Raw genomic sequence first — 19,024 nt, forward strand, 5'->3', positions numbered from 1 at the left:
TAATGAAACTAGTTTCAAAAAAATATTTAGAAATAAGATATCATCATTTAGCAGAACCAATCAACCATATTACACAATATTTTAATAGATTAATTATACTTAGAAATCAATAGCTTTTCAAAATATTATTTTCTCAACGCTGACTTTCATACATTATATTTCAAATAAAAACATTTTCGTTTTAAATAATCGATTTTTTGTATGAATCCATATTATATATGCAGGGCTTCTCTGATAATATTATGTTAAATAGATAAAATATTGTAATTAACTATATAACAAATTTTCAACATACCTACCTATATTTGTGTCTAATAGGTTTATATAAACAAGTAATTTTATACACAATATGTCAAAAACGAACCCTAAACGAAGCTATTAACTGATTTGTGTTTAATTTTTCAAAACATTGTGTTTTTTGTGTTATTAAAAATAAAATACTTACTTCCATTTGCATTATTCTTTCTTACCCTGAATCCTAATAAAGTTTTTATTGAGGGAACTTTTTATAATGAAAATACGTTTATCATAAATTGGCTGTAAGCTTGTGTTGATAAAAAAAAATACTCAGTGGGGCGTTTTTATGTCCGAGTATGGCCCATTTGCAGCAAAGTGTACATAATTTCAGAGAAATAGAACTTTCTCTCACCAAACGAGTACACACTGACATTTGTGTGCTACCTCTGTGGGAGGAGTCCAATCTCTTTGGGGGTAAATTATAATTTAACATGAAAAAACATTACTATCTTCAATCTTGTCAATGTTGTCAATTATTATTTCACTACAGTATGGCAGCACCATAGACTGGGCAACACTTTTGTTATTGCTCTACTATCTATGCACTTTTCCTGCTCGGTCTTGAATTTTGACAGCCCGTTCTTTATTTTGTTTTGTCATTTAGTGTCGGTAATATTTTAAATTTTTCCTTTTCTTGCTAGTTGACAGACAACGATACGTCATACGAATATATTAATTACGGGGTCAATCAATCGAGATGATTCTAAAGCTTGGACTTTGTGTTTTGGTTGCCTTTGCAGTACTGGGAGTCAGCCATGCAAACGTAAGTTTTTACAGGTTTCTTTTATTATCGATGTTGTTTATAACTCAATAATATATTAGATACATTCAATGGTAATTATTAGTACCTAATAAATATCGTTTTTGTGATCAAGGCCTTTTGAGACGAGAAACCAAACCAAAACCTAACAACCTACTGTAAAACCAAAAATTAATAGGTTATATTATTACCCATTCAATATATCTTTATACTCTTCATCTACTAGGTATATAAGCCACATAAATAACCGAACATAGAAAGTATAACTTTTGAAATGTAATCTTTTTTAATGATTTTTTGTGAAATAAAATGTATGTCATTTTTTAACCCTTAGAATGCTACGCAACGATATATCGTTGTTTTTGATATTGGCCACAACGATCGTCGTTTTGCATTTGATGCCTGAAATGTTAAGTTAATTTTGGAACATACTACTGCTTCAGCGGTATAAAACATTTTTGATATATTTAGTTTTATTGTTGTGTAATATAACTTGATTTATATATGTTTTGTGACTGGGTAGGGTTAGAACTTATAACTATTGTATTTTTTTTCATCGCATCAGCATTTTTATTATAAAAGCATTAATTTCAAATACAAGTTTCAGTTTACAATATAAACAAATTTCGTTTTTTATTTGTTAACAGTCAAATTCTGGGTGGAATGACAATTTTTTATTTAATATTATACATTTGAAACAGTGGGAAAAGTATTTTTGAACAGTGTTTCCCTAAAAATACTAAAGATTATACTAACTTAATTAATACTAACTTACTTATTTCTAATTTACTAAAGTAAAATTCACGGATCGTGACTCCCTGAAGGGACCGTAGATTTTCTATTAAATTAAAGTGGATTTATACTATATAAAAACAATTTCATTTATAAAAAAAATAATGAAATAAAAATCATTTGCAATATTTTAAATGTTCTTAATAAATATATTTTCTCAATAAGATGTTATGGGGAGTACGTGTCGTTAGCTAACGCAATCGAATGGAATTAAAATAATATTTTAGTAACCGATTGTTTCCAATGGCTGTTAAAAATAAAAACTCGATAGTTCGTTTCGCTCGCACACGTGGTCGTCAGTATGATAGAGCGAGAAAGAGAATTTCAATTAATTTTAAAGGCAGACGAAGCGGGGGATATCTAATAGCCTCATTATCTATTCAAAACGATAAACTAATTACAAAACGTGTTTTCAAAATATTCCGATTTCGCAGAATCAATTAGAGTGGTAAGGTGTCTAAAAATAATACAATACTTATTTTTATCGACAATTATTGGTAGCAATCTTCGACCGGATTTTGCACAACATCGTAGCAGCCAAAGGGTTAATACATATCAATTACTTACATTGTGATTTCTCCAGCATGGATAAGTCATATTATCATCATTCACACTATAGTATGTTCGAACAGATGTTTCTGACTGGTTGACAACTGAATTCTGACGAGTTACTCATGTGCTGTAAGTAAACCGGAAATAGTTTGAGCTTTGACGTTTCGTTATCTGTTCCAGTAAGAATCTGACGACTTCTGACCATTTCTGACAATCAGAAATCGTTTGATACGAATCGTCAAACTACTTTTTTTCTGACGCTTCTGACTAAACACAATCTATCAAAGTGACAGTCATCAAAACAGGACCTAATGTAAAAACGATATTCATTTATCATTTTCGTAGATGCGAATATTTCTTATCTGTCACTTTCTCGACATATTTCGTTACCTATAAAATTATAATAAGTATTTGTAGGATTAAGAAAAATTGAGATGCTAAACACAATATTCTTCGGCATTTATACATCAACCAAAAATGATCTGGTTTTATATCTAAATATAACTAATTTTGGTACAGTTCGGTTATGAGGAATAAGCGGAAAACACATTTTGAAAATAGCCGATATACTGAATTATTTGTTAGTTTAACCTAACCAAACCAAACCTAACCTAACCCAAACTAACAAATCGAGGGCTTAGTGTCAAACAACACTATCTACAAAAGTGCAACTTTACTGGAGAGCTAAAAATCGTTATTTTAGATTTTTGTAACTCAACAAGGGAAATGTTTATTTAAAACCTAATGTTAATATTTTATAATTTATTGTGTATTGTACATTTATCTTGCTTATGATGATGTTAAAATTTATAGGGATAGTTTAAAAAAAATATGAAAACAAGGGTAACTTATGTAGTTAGCGTTAAACTTTACTGACGATTTAATAAGAAATTAGAAAAGATTGACATAACGTTTTTTGACTATCATGTAGCCGTAAATGTAAAATAACGTTATCTCAACAAAAAAAAAAACCCTTTTTTGTAGATAACGTTGTCTGACTTTAAGCACTCGAAATAATCCAGTATATCGGGTATTTTCAAAATGTGTTTTCCGCTGTATTCCTCATAGAACTGTACCCTAATTTTTAATACTACCTACTGATTTTTTCAATTTATATTTGATTGTCGTCAAAGTCACATCATGTCGACGTGGAAATTATAAAACATGTGTGCAATTTGGAAATTTTTTGACTCAACAATGTCTCTTTGAAGTGGACGAAACTGGTCCTGACTAATATTAAAACAAGTGGAACCAGTACTACATAATATTGTTTTGTTTTATTAATATTTTTTTTTTCGACCATCCGATCCTAATAAGATCATATGGGCCTGCCTCCACTGAGTGGAGGTTTGTATTAACAGATTTTGTTTTTATGAAATATGGATGTCAGCCACTTGCTCAACCTTCTTCTTCGGCCATATCTGCCCCTTAGTTAGAGCATATGGACACCACGAGGCGCCTCCAAGAATCCCTGTCGCTCACCAGTCTTCTTGCATCGTTCCATATCAAACCAGCATCCCGTAGCTACGCCGTATACACTCTGTAGATAGTATTTAGCGGACTTCCAGGATGCTGGAATCCGGTTAGCTTGAAGAACAGGCAAGCAAGGTTGAAATTCTCTTCTGGCATCCGCAGCATGTGACCGAGCCAGGTTCAACATCGCATCTCACTCTCAGCGTGATGTAATGTACTTGCTCAACCTATTAGGTCCATACTCTGACTCATACACGAATTGAAAAACAATATGTATACTAGCAGACCCAGGATTCGAACCTGGGACCCACAACGCTATACAGAAAATTGACAGTCAAACCTCACATATCAAATACTTACCATAAAACTACACTGCATTTACTGGTTGATAACACTTTGGAGAGGTTTGTTTTGATACAATAAAAGGAAGTGGAGATACTTGATACTTGCACCATATTTTAAACTCTTACAAAGTATAACTGTGCAGTCTTTCAATGTAATTTTTTTGAAACATTGTGTACTTTCAATGTGTTTATTTTTTCAATAGAAAGTCCAGTCATATGACGATGAGCGCTGCAAGTGTGTTTGCCCCAGTCCATCAGCGGTTCTCAACAGTACACAAGGATCGCACTCCGACCGGAAACTTTACATTGCCAATGTTCCGCCTAACAAATGGTAAATAGCAAAATTACTATCATTTGTAGATATAGTGCTAAAATTAAGTTACAGAGATGTGAGGAGAGTGGGAAAGCTACCTACTTTACAATTTGCACAAATATGGTCCGCTACTGAATTATCGTTTCTTGTCGTCGGTGTCTGACTGCGTGTCCAATCCTGCTTTGTTAAAAATTAATGTATGTAGCCAAATCCGTTCTGTTGGGAAGCAAGTGACTAAACGTGCTCTTGGGATAATTCAAATGCCTTTATTTGGAATAATACGGCACGTAAATGGAATGTAAGGTTTTATTTTACCCTTTCTTATGTACCGGAAGAAATATAACAATTTAAATTAAATTAAAAATCTTCATAAATGCACATAACAGTCTTTCGTAATTTACTCGAAACTCAAAAAAACCGCCAGAGCGGGTTTAGCGACTAAGCTACTCATATATTATAATTAGGGCCCGGATTTATATGCTAGCGCATGTTTTGTTAGGGTGTATGCACAGCTATGAGAGTTGCACAGAAATCTGTTTTGAAAGACACAGAATCCAAAAATAAAATTTTATTGTGCATATAAATGCATATTTGAGACGTTAGAGCATATTTGAGACATTAGTGCATATTTCATAAATAAATGCATATTTTAGAGCTTTTGAATGTATAATTTTAGTTTTTTTAATTATTTTATCGAAATATAACTAATTTAGGAAGAAAGATAGTTAGATGCACTTGCATTTTTAATGCCATCTCCGAGCTGTAGATTTATCAGTGGAAAAAGTGAAGTCAACTCGGGCACTATTATTTAAAGTTTGCCCAAGTGGACGTTGAGAGGTAATTTTCTGCATATAAACATAATACTGACAGATACCTATGCGGAAAAATTTAACGCAGAGCATAATATTGAAAAAAATAATGTAATTTTTTTTCGGGAAAAAACAGAAAATAGTATTTAGGAATAGTTAGGTGTGTCGTTTTTGTTTTTTAAGTTACGTTTGGTTTACATTGCATTTATTATTCAATTATTTGTAGGTACTTACTTGTGAAAAAACTATCTTGAAAATTGTAATTGATTAACTTTATATTCTTTGTTTGTGTTTTTTGTTCTGATATCGTATTATGTTGAAAAAATATTAACTAGTTATTCGATTTTTTGTCAGTAATATTGGGTATTTACAATTTTTTCCCACAAAAAATGTAAATTTTTAACTGCATATTTCTTCGGTTTTAGTGCATATTTTATTGATTTTAAGTGCATACGTGCATGCATATAACCATGTTTTTTGTTGCATACAAATCCGGGCCCTAATTATAATATATAGGTATATTCTTCTTAACACTTCAACAAGCCATGAGGCACAATGAAAGTAGTTTAGTGAAACAGTAGTGTAGTTAGTAATAGAAATGAAACAATCACAAACACTGGGACTGATACAAATTCAAATAAATATAATATTGTAACCTCACTGGGAATTGAAGCCAAAACCGCTGGATGATTACTTACTCTAGTGCAGTTGTTATAAACGATTTTATACAAATTTTACACGATTTTACAACTAAATAATACTGACATGTAGTACTATTGGCTGCTTATATGCTCATCGTGACGGATCATCTTTTCATATGCCCTGAAAATTGGCAAATAAATCGTCACTGTTCTGGCAGAAGAGACTAATTCGAAAAATGGCATATTGAGTTAGTACCAAAATGTTCCTTATATCAAACTTTACCGTCTGGAAACCTTCTTAATAAATAAACAGTCTTTATTTTAAAGTCATCCTTTTTACGATTACTTAATAAACTCACATGATAGACCATTATTTCAAACTTTTTAACAACTTCAAAGTCAAATTACTCAAAAAAAGTATTCTCCAGTTAGTGTGTTCTGCCAGAACAGAGTCGAAATATAGCAGTAGTATGGACTTCTCTAGAAATGAACCTGAAATACGAAGTTACTTGTAGCTAACTTAATCTGTGAACCGGACCGGTGGTCCTTTTTTCCCTTAAATTTTATACATTTAGGTTTCTTTAGATCTCTATAGAAGAAGGTTTTTTCAGCATCTTCGGTTTCAAGTCATTTCGTTATTTGAATTTCTTATTATCTATTAATATTTTTATCGAAACAAATGTTTTATTTATTGGCTATCTTTAATACGACACCTGATTTTACATATACCCCGTAATAAAAAAATATGGAGATAACTGTATTTGCAACTCTATAATTGCTTCTCCTTAATGTCGCCACCGATATGAAAACGCTAGAAGATACGGAAAGACGTAGGGCAGTGTAAATTGTAAATGTATATTCTATTCCAGAATATATTTGATTTGAACTATATTAATTTAATCTGGCTAAATTTATGCACTCTATATTATATATATTATATCTTATGTCAGTGGTACTATAGTACTCTCAGATCCTATGAATCACTCATCCTATTTTGTTTTAAAATGTATGTTGTATTTTGCATTAAAGCAACTGCGATGGAGTCATCCTGCCAAGAGTTGGTGAAGAAATCAAAGGAAAAGAGCAAGAGTTTTGTCCACGCTGTGAATGCAAATATGAAAACAGAAACACTGCTATCATAAAGGTAATTACATAATATTTATTATATTGTTAGGGCTTTGTGCGTGTATATGTAAAAAAAGTACAATGGAACCCAGATCTACCTTTCTCGCACGGATCTCGAACGGAAGTCAATAAAGTAAAATAGTATGTAAAAATAGAGAAATAATAGTTCGAATTTAATATCCGTTTCCTTGATAAATTGCATTTATTGTAAAGGTTATTTGATAGGTACCTAAAAAGATCACAGGGCTACTGCTCCAAAATATGACAGATCGCACGTAATCCACCGCTGAATTCCCAACGACAACTATTAAAGAGTATTTTGAAAACTGATTTACTATCGGGATTGATAAAAAATTATCGGTCAGGTGCAAGCAATCCAGGTAGCAGTTTCCACTTTCCAGTGTACACAATGCAGAGGTGAGGGGTGGAGGTAGGCAAGGAAAAGGAAAAGGATTCAACATAAATAGTGCTAACTAAACTTTGCCAGTCAGACTTATTTGTTTTCATTGAACTAATAATACAGTTTGCAGATGGTGCTGGTTAGTTTTTAAAATTCAATTAAACCCTACCTAAACCAAACCATAATAGTTTATGTATAAAAATAGTGCACACTTTTTCAGTCATACTTATTTTTTTGTTTTCATTGAATTGAGAATACATATTATAGATGGTGTTGGTTAGTTTTTAAAATTCATTAAGCCCTTAACCAAACCATAATGGATAAAAAATATTCTTCTGTCTATAAAATATTTAGAATTATGCTTTAAAAACTAACAAACACTATCTACACATAGTAGTCTTAGTTAAAATAAATACGTTTGACTGACAAAGTTTAGTGTGCATTATTTATGTCGGATCTTAATGGCCTACATCTACCCTTCGCCACTGACATAATTAGGTGTCATGTAAATAAACAATCCCCTTGAGCGGAGTAATATTTGTATGTTTTATACACATGAATTGATTAAGTGGACTTTGGATCACATATAGCAATGTTTAGTAACCTTTTTACATCCGCGGACCACAAAAAAACCAAAAAATGTTTTGCGGACCATCAACAATGCAATAAAATAATAAATATTTATATTTACAATATTTTTGGAACGATTGTTGAAATATAATACAACCTCACTTCAAATGTTGGGTTTCTAGGTAAACCACGCCTCCGTCTTTCTATGAAACGACTAGGTATATACAATAGTGTCATTCATTCCGGAAATGACTTGTTAATTCATTGTGAACTCTTGTAGGTGCACGAGTTCTGAAAGATATTTATTACTTGAAATTTAATATATGCTTTTAAAAATGGATACTAACTATTTTTGAACTGCAGTTTTTGCGGCCCATCCAAAAATCTTTGCGGACCACCAGTTTAGAAACTATGTCATATCGCGAGCCTAATACTACAATATTCTAAGTGTTCATCTTCGTCCTTGAGAAAACAAACACAACAATGAAGTAGTATTCTAAGCTGCCTCATTGTTATTTTTGTTTCGCCAACGACAAACACTTAGAACCAGACCTTTTTTGAGTTTCTCCAGCTCCGCTCCGGGACCTAATACTTGCTCCGGCTCCGATCCGCTCCGGGTAAAAAGTTTTAATAAGTATTGTATGTATACAAATGTTAAAAATAAAAAAAAATAAGTAGTTTTAAAATAATCGTCATTTTCATTATTAATTCTATTAAACAAAATTTACAACAGCAAATTGTCTCTCATTATTTGCCTCTTCTATCAAAAAAGTGAGGTTATTTATCACTCGGCAGTGTTGCCATATTTCAAATAATTTCAGTGCTGCAAGGTGTCAAAATATACTATTTTCATTGGATTTTAGGTCGAATATTTAATAATAAAAAAACATCCGGAGCAGTGGGGCACTACAAATTTTCCTGCACCGGGGAAAATCCCATTGCTCCAAGCTCCGCTCCAACGCTCTGCTTAGAACCTTGTAGTTCTCCACTCGCGATATAGCATTCATGTGAAAATAATCATTAGTCCTTCTTACCTTAAAGGTTTATTTTATTTTTTCTGTGTATTCCCATATAGCAAGATTTTAGTGGAACGTTTGTGCTCTTTGAATTTGTGGTATTTGGTGTTTTATATCTTTATCTTTTATCATACCGGTAATTTGTTGTTTCAGTAATTTTTAGGAAGGATATTTTGAACAAAGATTGTTGTTTTTAATCGTGTGTTATCAGTTGATTGAATAGTGATTGATTTCTTTCTGAAGTGATTTACATTCACCGCGAATCTATAAAATTAATTAGTATGGATATGGATCTCCATAAACACAGCCAATTTTGACTTTTAATACAATACAAAATAGTTGTAATTGCATAATTGAACATTTATTCAACCAAAATTTTTCTATGACAAGAACGAAAAAATCATTAAACATGTAAAATTATAACATTAAACATTCAATCTGTAACAAAGACAATTTCGAAAGAGAAACTGAGCAACAAGAGGGATCATGACTGTCATGGAATGTCAGAAATGTTTTGAAAGATAAAAAAAATGGACTTGTTAACGAAGTTACCTTTTTTACCTAGTTTACCTTTTGAGACAAGTCAGGTCCAACGCTGCTCCTTCACTATCAGTATGATAAGAGACTGCATGGTCTGTACTCTTATATCCTCATTACTCCTAAAATTATAGCACTGCACACCCACTATCTACTAACTGCAAGCATTATTTGTTCTCGAAGCTCAGTATACGAGTAAGTAGTCCGGGGCGTAATCCGCTGGCCTTTCATCCGGGTGCTCCCGGTTCATGCCCGGTGAAGTCACAATATATTTACGTGACTTTATTAATGTGATTGCGCCTAGAGCTTGCTTGTGATTTCTCGAGTTTTGCAATTCTCGAAATCAATAATATTTGTTTTCTCGGGGATTCGAGATATGTAGATTTTTTAACTACAAATTTAAGAAATGAAAGTCAAGGGCTTTTTTATTTTAGCTCTTCCGGCCAAAACAAATTACAAGAAATTCCGTTTGATGCCTTTTTTTTACGAGAAATTAAGTTTTCTTCAGAAATTCTATTCTATTCTAAACTGTCTTATTCTAAATTCCGGTTGAGGGTTGGGGTAGCTGCCTAGTGATTATTTCTAAAGAATCCCATTGATGATTTCTAGAGAAATTATAGTTCTCGAAATTTTGGAAAATTAATTTCTCGAGATTGGGTTTTTCTGAATATTTCCCGAGAATTCTCAAAACAAGATTTCTCGATCACAACCTCTAATTTAGTACCATGGCCTGTTATAGTGGTGAAAAGAATACAAATCATATATGTATATTTAAAATACCTTTGGTTAGTAATAATTTGTTATTTTTTTCAGGTGGTTGTTATCATTGTCATATGGGTGATTATGTTGCTGGTGGTGTATATGGGATTCCTTATATGCTTAGATCCTCTACTAAACAAGAGACCTAAGGCTTCTTACCAGGAACATACCAACGAAGAAGTAAGTATTTCACATTACTGATAATCTCATGTTCAAAAATCTGGAGACATGATAGTGAGTTAAAAGACTATGACGTTCGGTGGCTGGACAGAGTGTATATGGACCTCCAGACTCTCAGCGTGTCTGGCGATCCATACTAAATGATATGACATGGTAGCATAATATTACCCAACGTGAAAATTACCCAAGGTAGGTACGCCAAATACGGGCAATGTTTGATAAAAATCAGCAAATATTGATCGCATAATTGAAAATTATATAACCTATGAACCCGATAGATTTCAATCGAATTTTAAATGTCTATTGTCTTTAATCTAACAAATATCGTCGTTGACACTAGAAAAATGTGCAACTCCGTTTTAATCGAAAATTGACTTTGAAAGCCATCTAGTGGCCGTTGTTAATATCTACCCGTCTTGCAAATTATGTAATTCCAAAAAACTTTAACGTTTAACAACGTGATGGATGGTTTTGGTAAATGGATGATTCAACTCCAAAACCATATATTCGTATACGAAACCGTAATGTTTTTTGTCTCTCCTGTAAAGTAGTATTTTTGGAGTTACACAATTTTCTAGTTTCTACGACGATATAGTTATTACAGCAATATAATAAAACAAAAACATAGATTTTAAAATACAAGCCTTTTCATACAAGAAGAAATGACACTTTAAAAGTATGGAATGTCATTTATAACTGTAATGAAAAATTATTACACCCGTCATACATGTACTGGCTCAACTACATCGTGCTTACTATGACGACCAACCTCTGCAACACGTCGCAATGGCTTAATCTCCAGACGTTTTGACATACTCTGTTCCCATTTTAAAACTGTAACCTCACTTTATTTTTTCCGATTTATCCCGCCTCCTTCATACCCAGACATTGTACACTATGCTAACTGCTCCACCCACTGGCCATTGTGATGTACTGCGGCAGCTAGACATCGTAGTAGGCGCGAACTTGTCAAATAAACAAATGGCGGATCAAAATTTCATTTTTTGTCTTTCACTAAAAAAATATAATTTTACACTTCTCGAATCCATATATTAATATCCATTAAATTGTGCTATTGTTGAGTTTTTACAAAGTTTAAATATGTTTAAACTCATCACAGACATCACTATCTATATGAACATGATCAATTTTTATGATACAATTGACATAGTAATTACAAGGTAAAAAAAACTTTTTATATACAACGTTTTTAAATTTTCTGTTGAATCATATAAACTTGACTTGACTAGCTTAAACGATCAAAAAAATTTGTACTTCGTAGAAATAATACTGAAATGTCATTTTGATTTCCATAGTAACGCACGTATATATTAATAATGTAGTTGCTAGGACCCCAGACCCCTAGCAACCAATAATAGTGGATTGGATTACGGATTTCTTCCGAAATAACTTTTCATACAAAACAGAATTAACTGAAAATGAATTCAATTCTGCTTAAAGATGGCTAAAAGTATTAAAAGAATGCATTGGCATCGTGGTCTGATATATTCTTAAAGTTTCAAATGTCTAGCTAGTAGGGAACTTAGTTAAACATTGATTGCAAGATTTGTACTGGACAAACAAGAATATGAGCTAATAAAAACGTTGTAAAATAAGTAGGTACATTGAAAAAATATACGATGAATAAAGGTAAGGTTTTAAATTAATTTCTAATAACATCAATCAATTTATCTGTAATAGGTAAGTACCTACCTACCTAGTGTCAGTACCTCAAATATCTAGCTAGTCAGGAAGTTAGTTAAAAATCGATTGCAAGATTTGTACTGGATAAACAACCACCGGACAAATAAGAATACAACCTAATAAAGTTGTAAAAATGGCCACTGCTCATTAATCGTATGTATGCCACAAGCTCTACAAATCCGTGCATGCAAAGCTGGCCATAGAAAATTAGCTGAAATACACGCTGTGCTTTACACTCACTACACTAGCCCCTGTCGGTTGTTTTAAATATATTAACACTATACGGTCCGCGAATTTTCGCGAAGAACCTACGCCAATATCCGGTATTTTTTAATGAAAATCAACAAATTTCGATCACGAAGTTAAAAATGATATAACTTTTGAACCTATTGATATATTTCAATAAAATTTTCAGAAAATACTTAAAATATATCAATGCATCAAATTGTGTCATTTATTCAACACTTGTCAGCCTCTGGCCCGCGTTCCATAAAGGTAAAGTATATAATTTGTAAATTTTCGTATATTATTTATTATATGTTATTAGATTAGTTCAATTTGTTAAATATAATGTAAAGGAAACAGCCTATTGATATAAAGCATCACAATATATTATTTTTTAATTAAAAAATATAATAAAATATTCAAATACAAAATGTTTTACACCGCTATAGAATACGTATCAATTCATTTTTAGCGCTAGCTACTCATATCTCTGATTATCAAATATAATAAAATAACAAAGACTTCACACAAACTGTGAAGTGTTTAAAAATAAATGCACATTCATTCCCGAACTAACACTTACTAGTGATTTATTGGTTTTATGGCCTAGCCGATAAAGGCAGTGCAGTGGCGTGCATATTTTCGAGTAAATTCAAATAAATTAAATGCACGCATATACATTCCCACCGCTTATTACAATTTGGTATTATTGTAGGAATCGAGACAATCCAATAACAGTGCAGAGGCGTGCGTAAAAAATTCATATAACAAAATCTATGAGCAATAGGATTGTAAAACAAACATCTACATTCCACAAAAATATTCGAATCAACACTCAATCTTATGGATAATACCTTTAGATAACTGGCTAGGCACGAAATAATTATTATCACACTAAAGCTGAAATTATTTGAAATAGTTTATAAAACTATGAATGTAAAATGAACTAACAACTAATACACTTTTTTTTAAATTATACGAAGAAAACCAATTACCAATATGTAGATGCAGAGGTACTTTACACTCTTTGGACATGTAAATAGTTTCTTTTCGAAGTTTATGTGAGGAACACACTTTACACTTTCTTCTTAAACGTTTATTAGTTGCGGAAATATTTGATTGTGATTGAAAATTACACTAAAATCTCCGATATCTTCAGTCACTGGGAATATCTGACATACAATCCGCATAGTTTTCCTCTGTTTAAAAACGAATGGTCCTCCATTTTAAAAAGTTTTTTTGGAGATAAAACTAATAAAAAATATATATCCTAGCTAAAATATACTTAGATTAATTATTTTTTCAATTAAATTAGTGCAATATAAATAATAATAGCTATTATTTATGCAGTTACACAAGCAATAATCTCCCGAAAAAAGCGAACGAAAATGACAACGCGATACAAGTTCACATTTATAACTGTTCTCATTTTCAAGTTAAGATTTCTATCATGGATGATGAAGCATGGTGGATGTTTCATGGGTAGTAAACCATTAATGACAAATTATCAAATAGGATGCAATTTCATAGCTAAAAATCGCGTTCATTTAAAAAAAAAAAAGAATGCAGGTTCATAAATGGGTGACTACCACTGAAAAGGGTCGACAATTAAATTTCGAAGTTGAAGTGACGACACTGGAATATAACATTGAGTGTTTATTACCTTTTTTGTTTACGTCTCGTGATTCACCCGTCTAGAAATGGGCTTGTAACTAATAAAAAAAATGGTATAGGTACAAAAAAATACTGAATGGTATTACGTCCGCCATCTCTGTAAAAACCCCGAAATATTTTTTTTCCATCATGCTTTTACTTCTTGCACATGTCATTCAACCATCTGTCGATAGATCTTGCAACCAAATATTAAATTTCATATTTATTTTTCACAGTAAGATATGCCTATGTGAGGACGCCACGTAGGCGTCACCGGATCGTAACGTTCGGCTTGCAAAGGACGCCAATGTGGCGTGACCGGACCGTAAAGTGTTAATATATTGTACACAATATACTGCCAAGAAATGAAAATATAAATAATATTAAATTCGATAGCAATTTCGGTTGTAACACCATTATCGACAAAACTTTTTTTAAAAAAACCTGTAGAATTTAATATTATTTATATTTTCATTTCTTGTAAAATGGAATTCTACCAAGTAAATGCTAACTCAATTAATAATATACTGCCAACTCTTGTAATCATGGTGACATTCTTATCCGATGTACAAGTCTTTATGATTAGACACCTTTTGATTGAATTTTAACAAAACACCATTTTATTACCACGTTTTATTAGCTCATTTTCTTGTTTGTACAGTACAAATCTTGCAATCGATTTTTAACTAACTTCCCTACTAGCTAGACATTTGAAACTTTTAGAATATATCAGAACACGGTGACAATGCATTCTTTTAATACTTTTAGCCATCTTTAAGTAGAATTGAATTCATTTTCTGTTAATTGTTTTGTATGGAAAGTTAGTTCGGAAAAAATCCGCAAGGTGGTGCTTCGATTGAATTCAACGCTTGCACTTTTGCGTAACGGTGTTCGACGATTTTGAAAAAAGAATTAACTCGCTTCTTGTTTGTTTTTTACTTCATATCAAGTACAAAAAAATCTCATGTTATTCAATTAATAAATATTTGAAAATTTCTTATAATTTCTCTTTTTATTGCGCATTTGGTCATTTTCTTTCAAGTTGATGGGATTCATCAAAAAAATTTTAAAAACGTATTTATTAATAGGTACATAGAATTGTCAAGTTTATATGATTCAACAGAATTTAAAAACGTTGTGTATAAAAAGTTCTGTTAATCTTGTAATTATTTTTACTTATGATTTATAGAGCTAACAGTTTCATTTTGATCGATATTATAAAGGAAAGATCCGAGATAGGGTGATTTTATCAGATTTTTTAATTTTGCGATTGAAATGATGATAATAATATTATGGGCTATGCATTACTAATCAATTACAAACCTGTATCAATCTATGTGAATTGTCACATTCAGGATGACGGCTCCATCAGTCCAGGAGGCTCTGCGCATCCAATGGGAGTGAGAGGAAATGTCCTCAACAGAGTTGGCCACCAACAGGATAAGTGGAAACGACAAGTCCGGGAACAGAGGCGTAACATCTATGACCGACACACCATGCTGAATTAAATCCTAATTGATGTATTTATTTAAAAGTGTTTGCTTAGGCCTTAGACATATGCATAAATAATGAATGTAAGACCATGAAGTTATCGCATTGCTTATTTACTGAGTGTACATTAAAACGTAGTTTGATTCCAAACAAGGTAATAAATTTGTGCATATATAATCGTCTCTGTTCTGGCAGAACACACTAACTGGAGAATACTAGTTTTGAGTAATTTGACTTTGAAGTTGTTAAAAAGTTTGAAATAATGGTCTATCATGTGAGTTTATTAAGTAATCGTAAAAAGGATGACTTTAAAATAAAGACTGTTTATTTATTAAGAAGGTTTCCAGACGGTAAAGTTTGATATAAGGAACATTTTGGTACTAACTCAATATGCCATTTTTCGAATTAGTATCTTCTGCCAGAACAGTGACAATATATAATGGTAAGAAACAAATTAATGATATTTTCACAATTTCATGTTGGATATCTCAAATGTTCAGTTCAGGAACTCACCAAGAAATGTAATTTTAAATTTACATCATACATACTAGGCTGAATCCGTAGTATTATTACTTGCCGACAAATATCACAGTAGCAGTATGTAATTTTAGATAGGGACTTACACATTAATATTGTGCACATATAATTTTATTTGTTAAAACCTCTTCTACGCGAGCGTCATCTAGAGATGATAGTAAGTTTCTACTTACGTATTTTCGTTATTTGTAAGCAACAAATACAAAAATTGTTTTACCAACTTGCTTCATTATTTTCTACTGACATCTGTAAATTTTTGTCATCCACTTTGTTTTTGCATACACTTGTCATACACTTTTGAAATAGTCTAGAATATATTAAAGACTCAACCCATATAGATTTTGTTTGAAATCAGAATTATCATTTTTGTCAACGGCATGGCGAGTTGGGTTGAATTGCTGTTTTACAATTGCAAATTTTAAAAGAGTCATACATCCCAAATTATTAAATACTGTGTTGCCAACCACTTAATATAATATAGCATATGAATTTGGTTTTGGTAATGTTTCAAACATGAAATTGTAGAAATTACATTTATTTGTTTCTATCTTCTAAATGGCATTAAAACATAAATACTGTGTATTAAATAAGTTATTAGTTGTTGTATTTCAATGGACAACTAAAAGATTAAACTTATGTGTATCATATTTAAAAATGTATTTATTTAAAATCCTAAAAGTGATTAAATTTGTTAAAATAAGATTTTTAATTGATCAATCAACACAATAATAATATGTAGGAGGTATTGTTGCCATGTAAGAATAAAAATCTCTTATTTTTCACAAAAGATTTTCTTTTACCACCCACCGCCTTATAAAACCACGAAATTCTGTTTTACTTATATTTTTTTATTTTAAAAATATATTCTAACGGCTCGTCTAACGTGAGCGACGTCGGCGAAGCGATGAGCGGCGCTCGCAACTCAAACTCGCGTGCTGCTCAACGCTTTGCGCGACTTCGCCCACGTAAAACACCCCGTAATGGATTTAAGTTTTGTACTATTCCATTCCACTCAAATGGAATAATACAAAATTTAAATCCATTAAAATTTTAATTCAAATTCCATCAAGTAACTTCGGTATTTTCAAGAAAGAATAAAAGACCTGTAGTTTTAACATCAATTTAATTAAAATATTCTTTTGTACATTTTGAGCAAAACTAGAGAGCACAATGATATATTATCCAATAATCTTAGATGTCTAAATTTTATTAACAAAATAAAGATTACTTATTTTCTCAAATACAAAAATTAGAAACACAATTTATATTTACACTAAAATTACATATCGCTCCCGTGACAAACAATGGACAGTCAGATATCACATTGAGATAACTTCTATAAGTTCCAACGCTGTGATATCACCGTTGCGAAAGGAATAACTCAATAAACCGAAAACTTTACATACAATTAGTATTTGTTTATTTATTGACTTCAAAGTAATGGCTATCGTGACATCAAATTCAGATATTGGAGCATCCTCCTTACAAGTTGCGATCAGCTGGAACATCATATCACGTGATATCAAATCATCTAAATGTGGTTGGCCCTTTAAATTCACGTGATCAAAGACCATTCTGTCAAGTGGAATATATTATGTTATTGTGTTAGGAGATTATACATATCTTCTCCATAGAGCCAATGTCACTATAAATCAGACATGTCCAATGCGTTGACCACGACTGACCGGTCAATTATTGAATGAATTTTGGTTGATCCCACTCTAGCTCTATAGAAATTAATTGAATCACAAAAATTTAAAAAGCGTATACATTTAGTGGTAATATAATATGATTTTATAGGGTTTTTGAAGGGGAAGCATTAATCATTCCTATTTTTACTTCCTGAAGATGGAGATTTTATGGTATGTTCAGAGCATAATCCTGGACATTCCTTAAACGTTGTAGATAATCAATTTACATAATTTTGAAGCCTTATCCTTTATATTTATTTGAAACATTTGATGATTGCATAAAATAAATGACTGCAATAAATATAAAGGATAAGGCTTCAAAATTATATAAATAGATTATCTACAATGTTTAAGAAATGTCCAGGATTATACTCTGAACATACCATAAAATCTCCATTTTGACATATGTAGCGCACGTTGGCCGTTATAAACGTGTTAACTAAAGTTGAGGCGAAGCAATACTCACACAGATGCACTGTTTACAAACAGAACATCAACATATAGGCATGTTGTCCTCTCTTCGCTATAAGCGCAATAAGTAGGTGTAAGCAAGACAAACGGCTATTTCTCATAGAAGTTGTGCAATGCCCGTTTCTTCAGAAATGCACCAATACACTCAATCTTTCGTATATGTTTTCTCTATGGCTTGCCTCAACTCTGGCTGAGACCTGTGACCACCAGTTGTTTTAAAATTAATCACAAGGTAGCTGCCTCGTATCACTCGATTCTGCCACAGGAGTGGGAGAAAGAGATGTGAATCTCCACCATTTAAACTGAGGCGTAGTTCTTCTTACCGTTGCGCAGCAGGCCTTTCACAGGGTAGGAGAATAGTTTGATGATGAGAGCAACGAGTGCCCAAAAGAACACCATTACTTGTCAATTTCTCAATGAACGGGAAATTCAACTTTATGAAAGTCTTGGTGATGACAATAGGAGTGTAGTAAATAATTACTGCCTGTTTTAATATAGGTTAGTGAGTCACAGCCTACTTGATGTTTGCATGCCTGCTATAATAGATTTACTGACATAAGCTGGTTTATGATTGAGGGTCTCAAGTGTTTCCAATAAATGTACTTTCAATCGAAATATACTTGCCGTTGCTAACCCAAGTGGCAAGGACCCGGTGGAAAAAAAATAAGTTATTTATGGAGTTAG

At 32.0% G+C, this 19,024-nt stretch overlaps 1 protein-coding gene across 1 annotated transcript; it reads left to right on the top strand.

Annotated features, from left to right (window-relative positions):
• Positions 1-825: 825 nt before the first annotated feature.
• Positions 826-16,961, top strand: LOC147079604 (uncharacterized protein CG1161-like). The gene is made up of 5 exons (XM_085942422.1): positions 826-1,060; positions 4,422-4,549; positions 7,011-7,125; positions 10,443-10,568; positions 15,506-16,961. Exons 1-5 carry the CDS (start codon positions 995-997, stop codon positions 15,656-15,658), a joined length of 588 nt encoding a protein of 195 aa, XP_085798548.1. The 5' UTR covers positions 826-994; the 3' UTR covers positions 15,659-16,961.
• Positions 16,962-19,024: the final 2,063 nt, after the last annotated feature.

The sequence above is a fragment of the Rhyacophila brunnea genome, unplaced genomic scaffold (genome assembly GCF_057557595.1).
Source record: "Rhyacophila brunnea isolate RB1 unplaced genomic scaffold, BYU_Rbru_1.0 scaffold_1, whole genome shotgun sequence".
Lineage (NCBI taxonomy): Eukaryota > Metazoa > Arthropoda > Insecta > Trichoptera > Rhyacophilidae > Rhyacophila > Rhyacophila brunnea.

Excerpts from the sequence above, each read along its gene's own strand:
- LOC147079604 (XM_085942422.1), top strand. The coding sequence starts at position 995 with ATGATTCTAAAGCTTGGACTTTGTGTTTTGGTTGCCTTTGCAGTACTG. Across the intron at positions 1,061-4,421 it reads TGGGAGTCAGCCATGCAAAC|AAAGTCCAGTCATATGACGA; the intron begins GTAAGTTTTTAC and ends TTTTTTCAATAG. Across the intron at positions 10,569-15,505 it reads AGGAACATACCAACGAAGAA|GATGACGGCTCCATCAGTCC; the intron begins GTAAGTATTTCA and ends TGTCACATTCAG.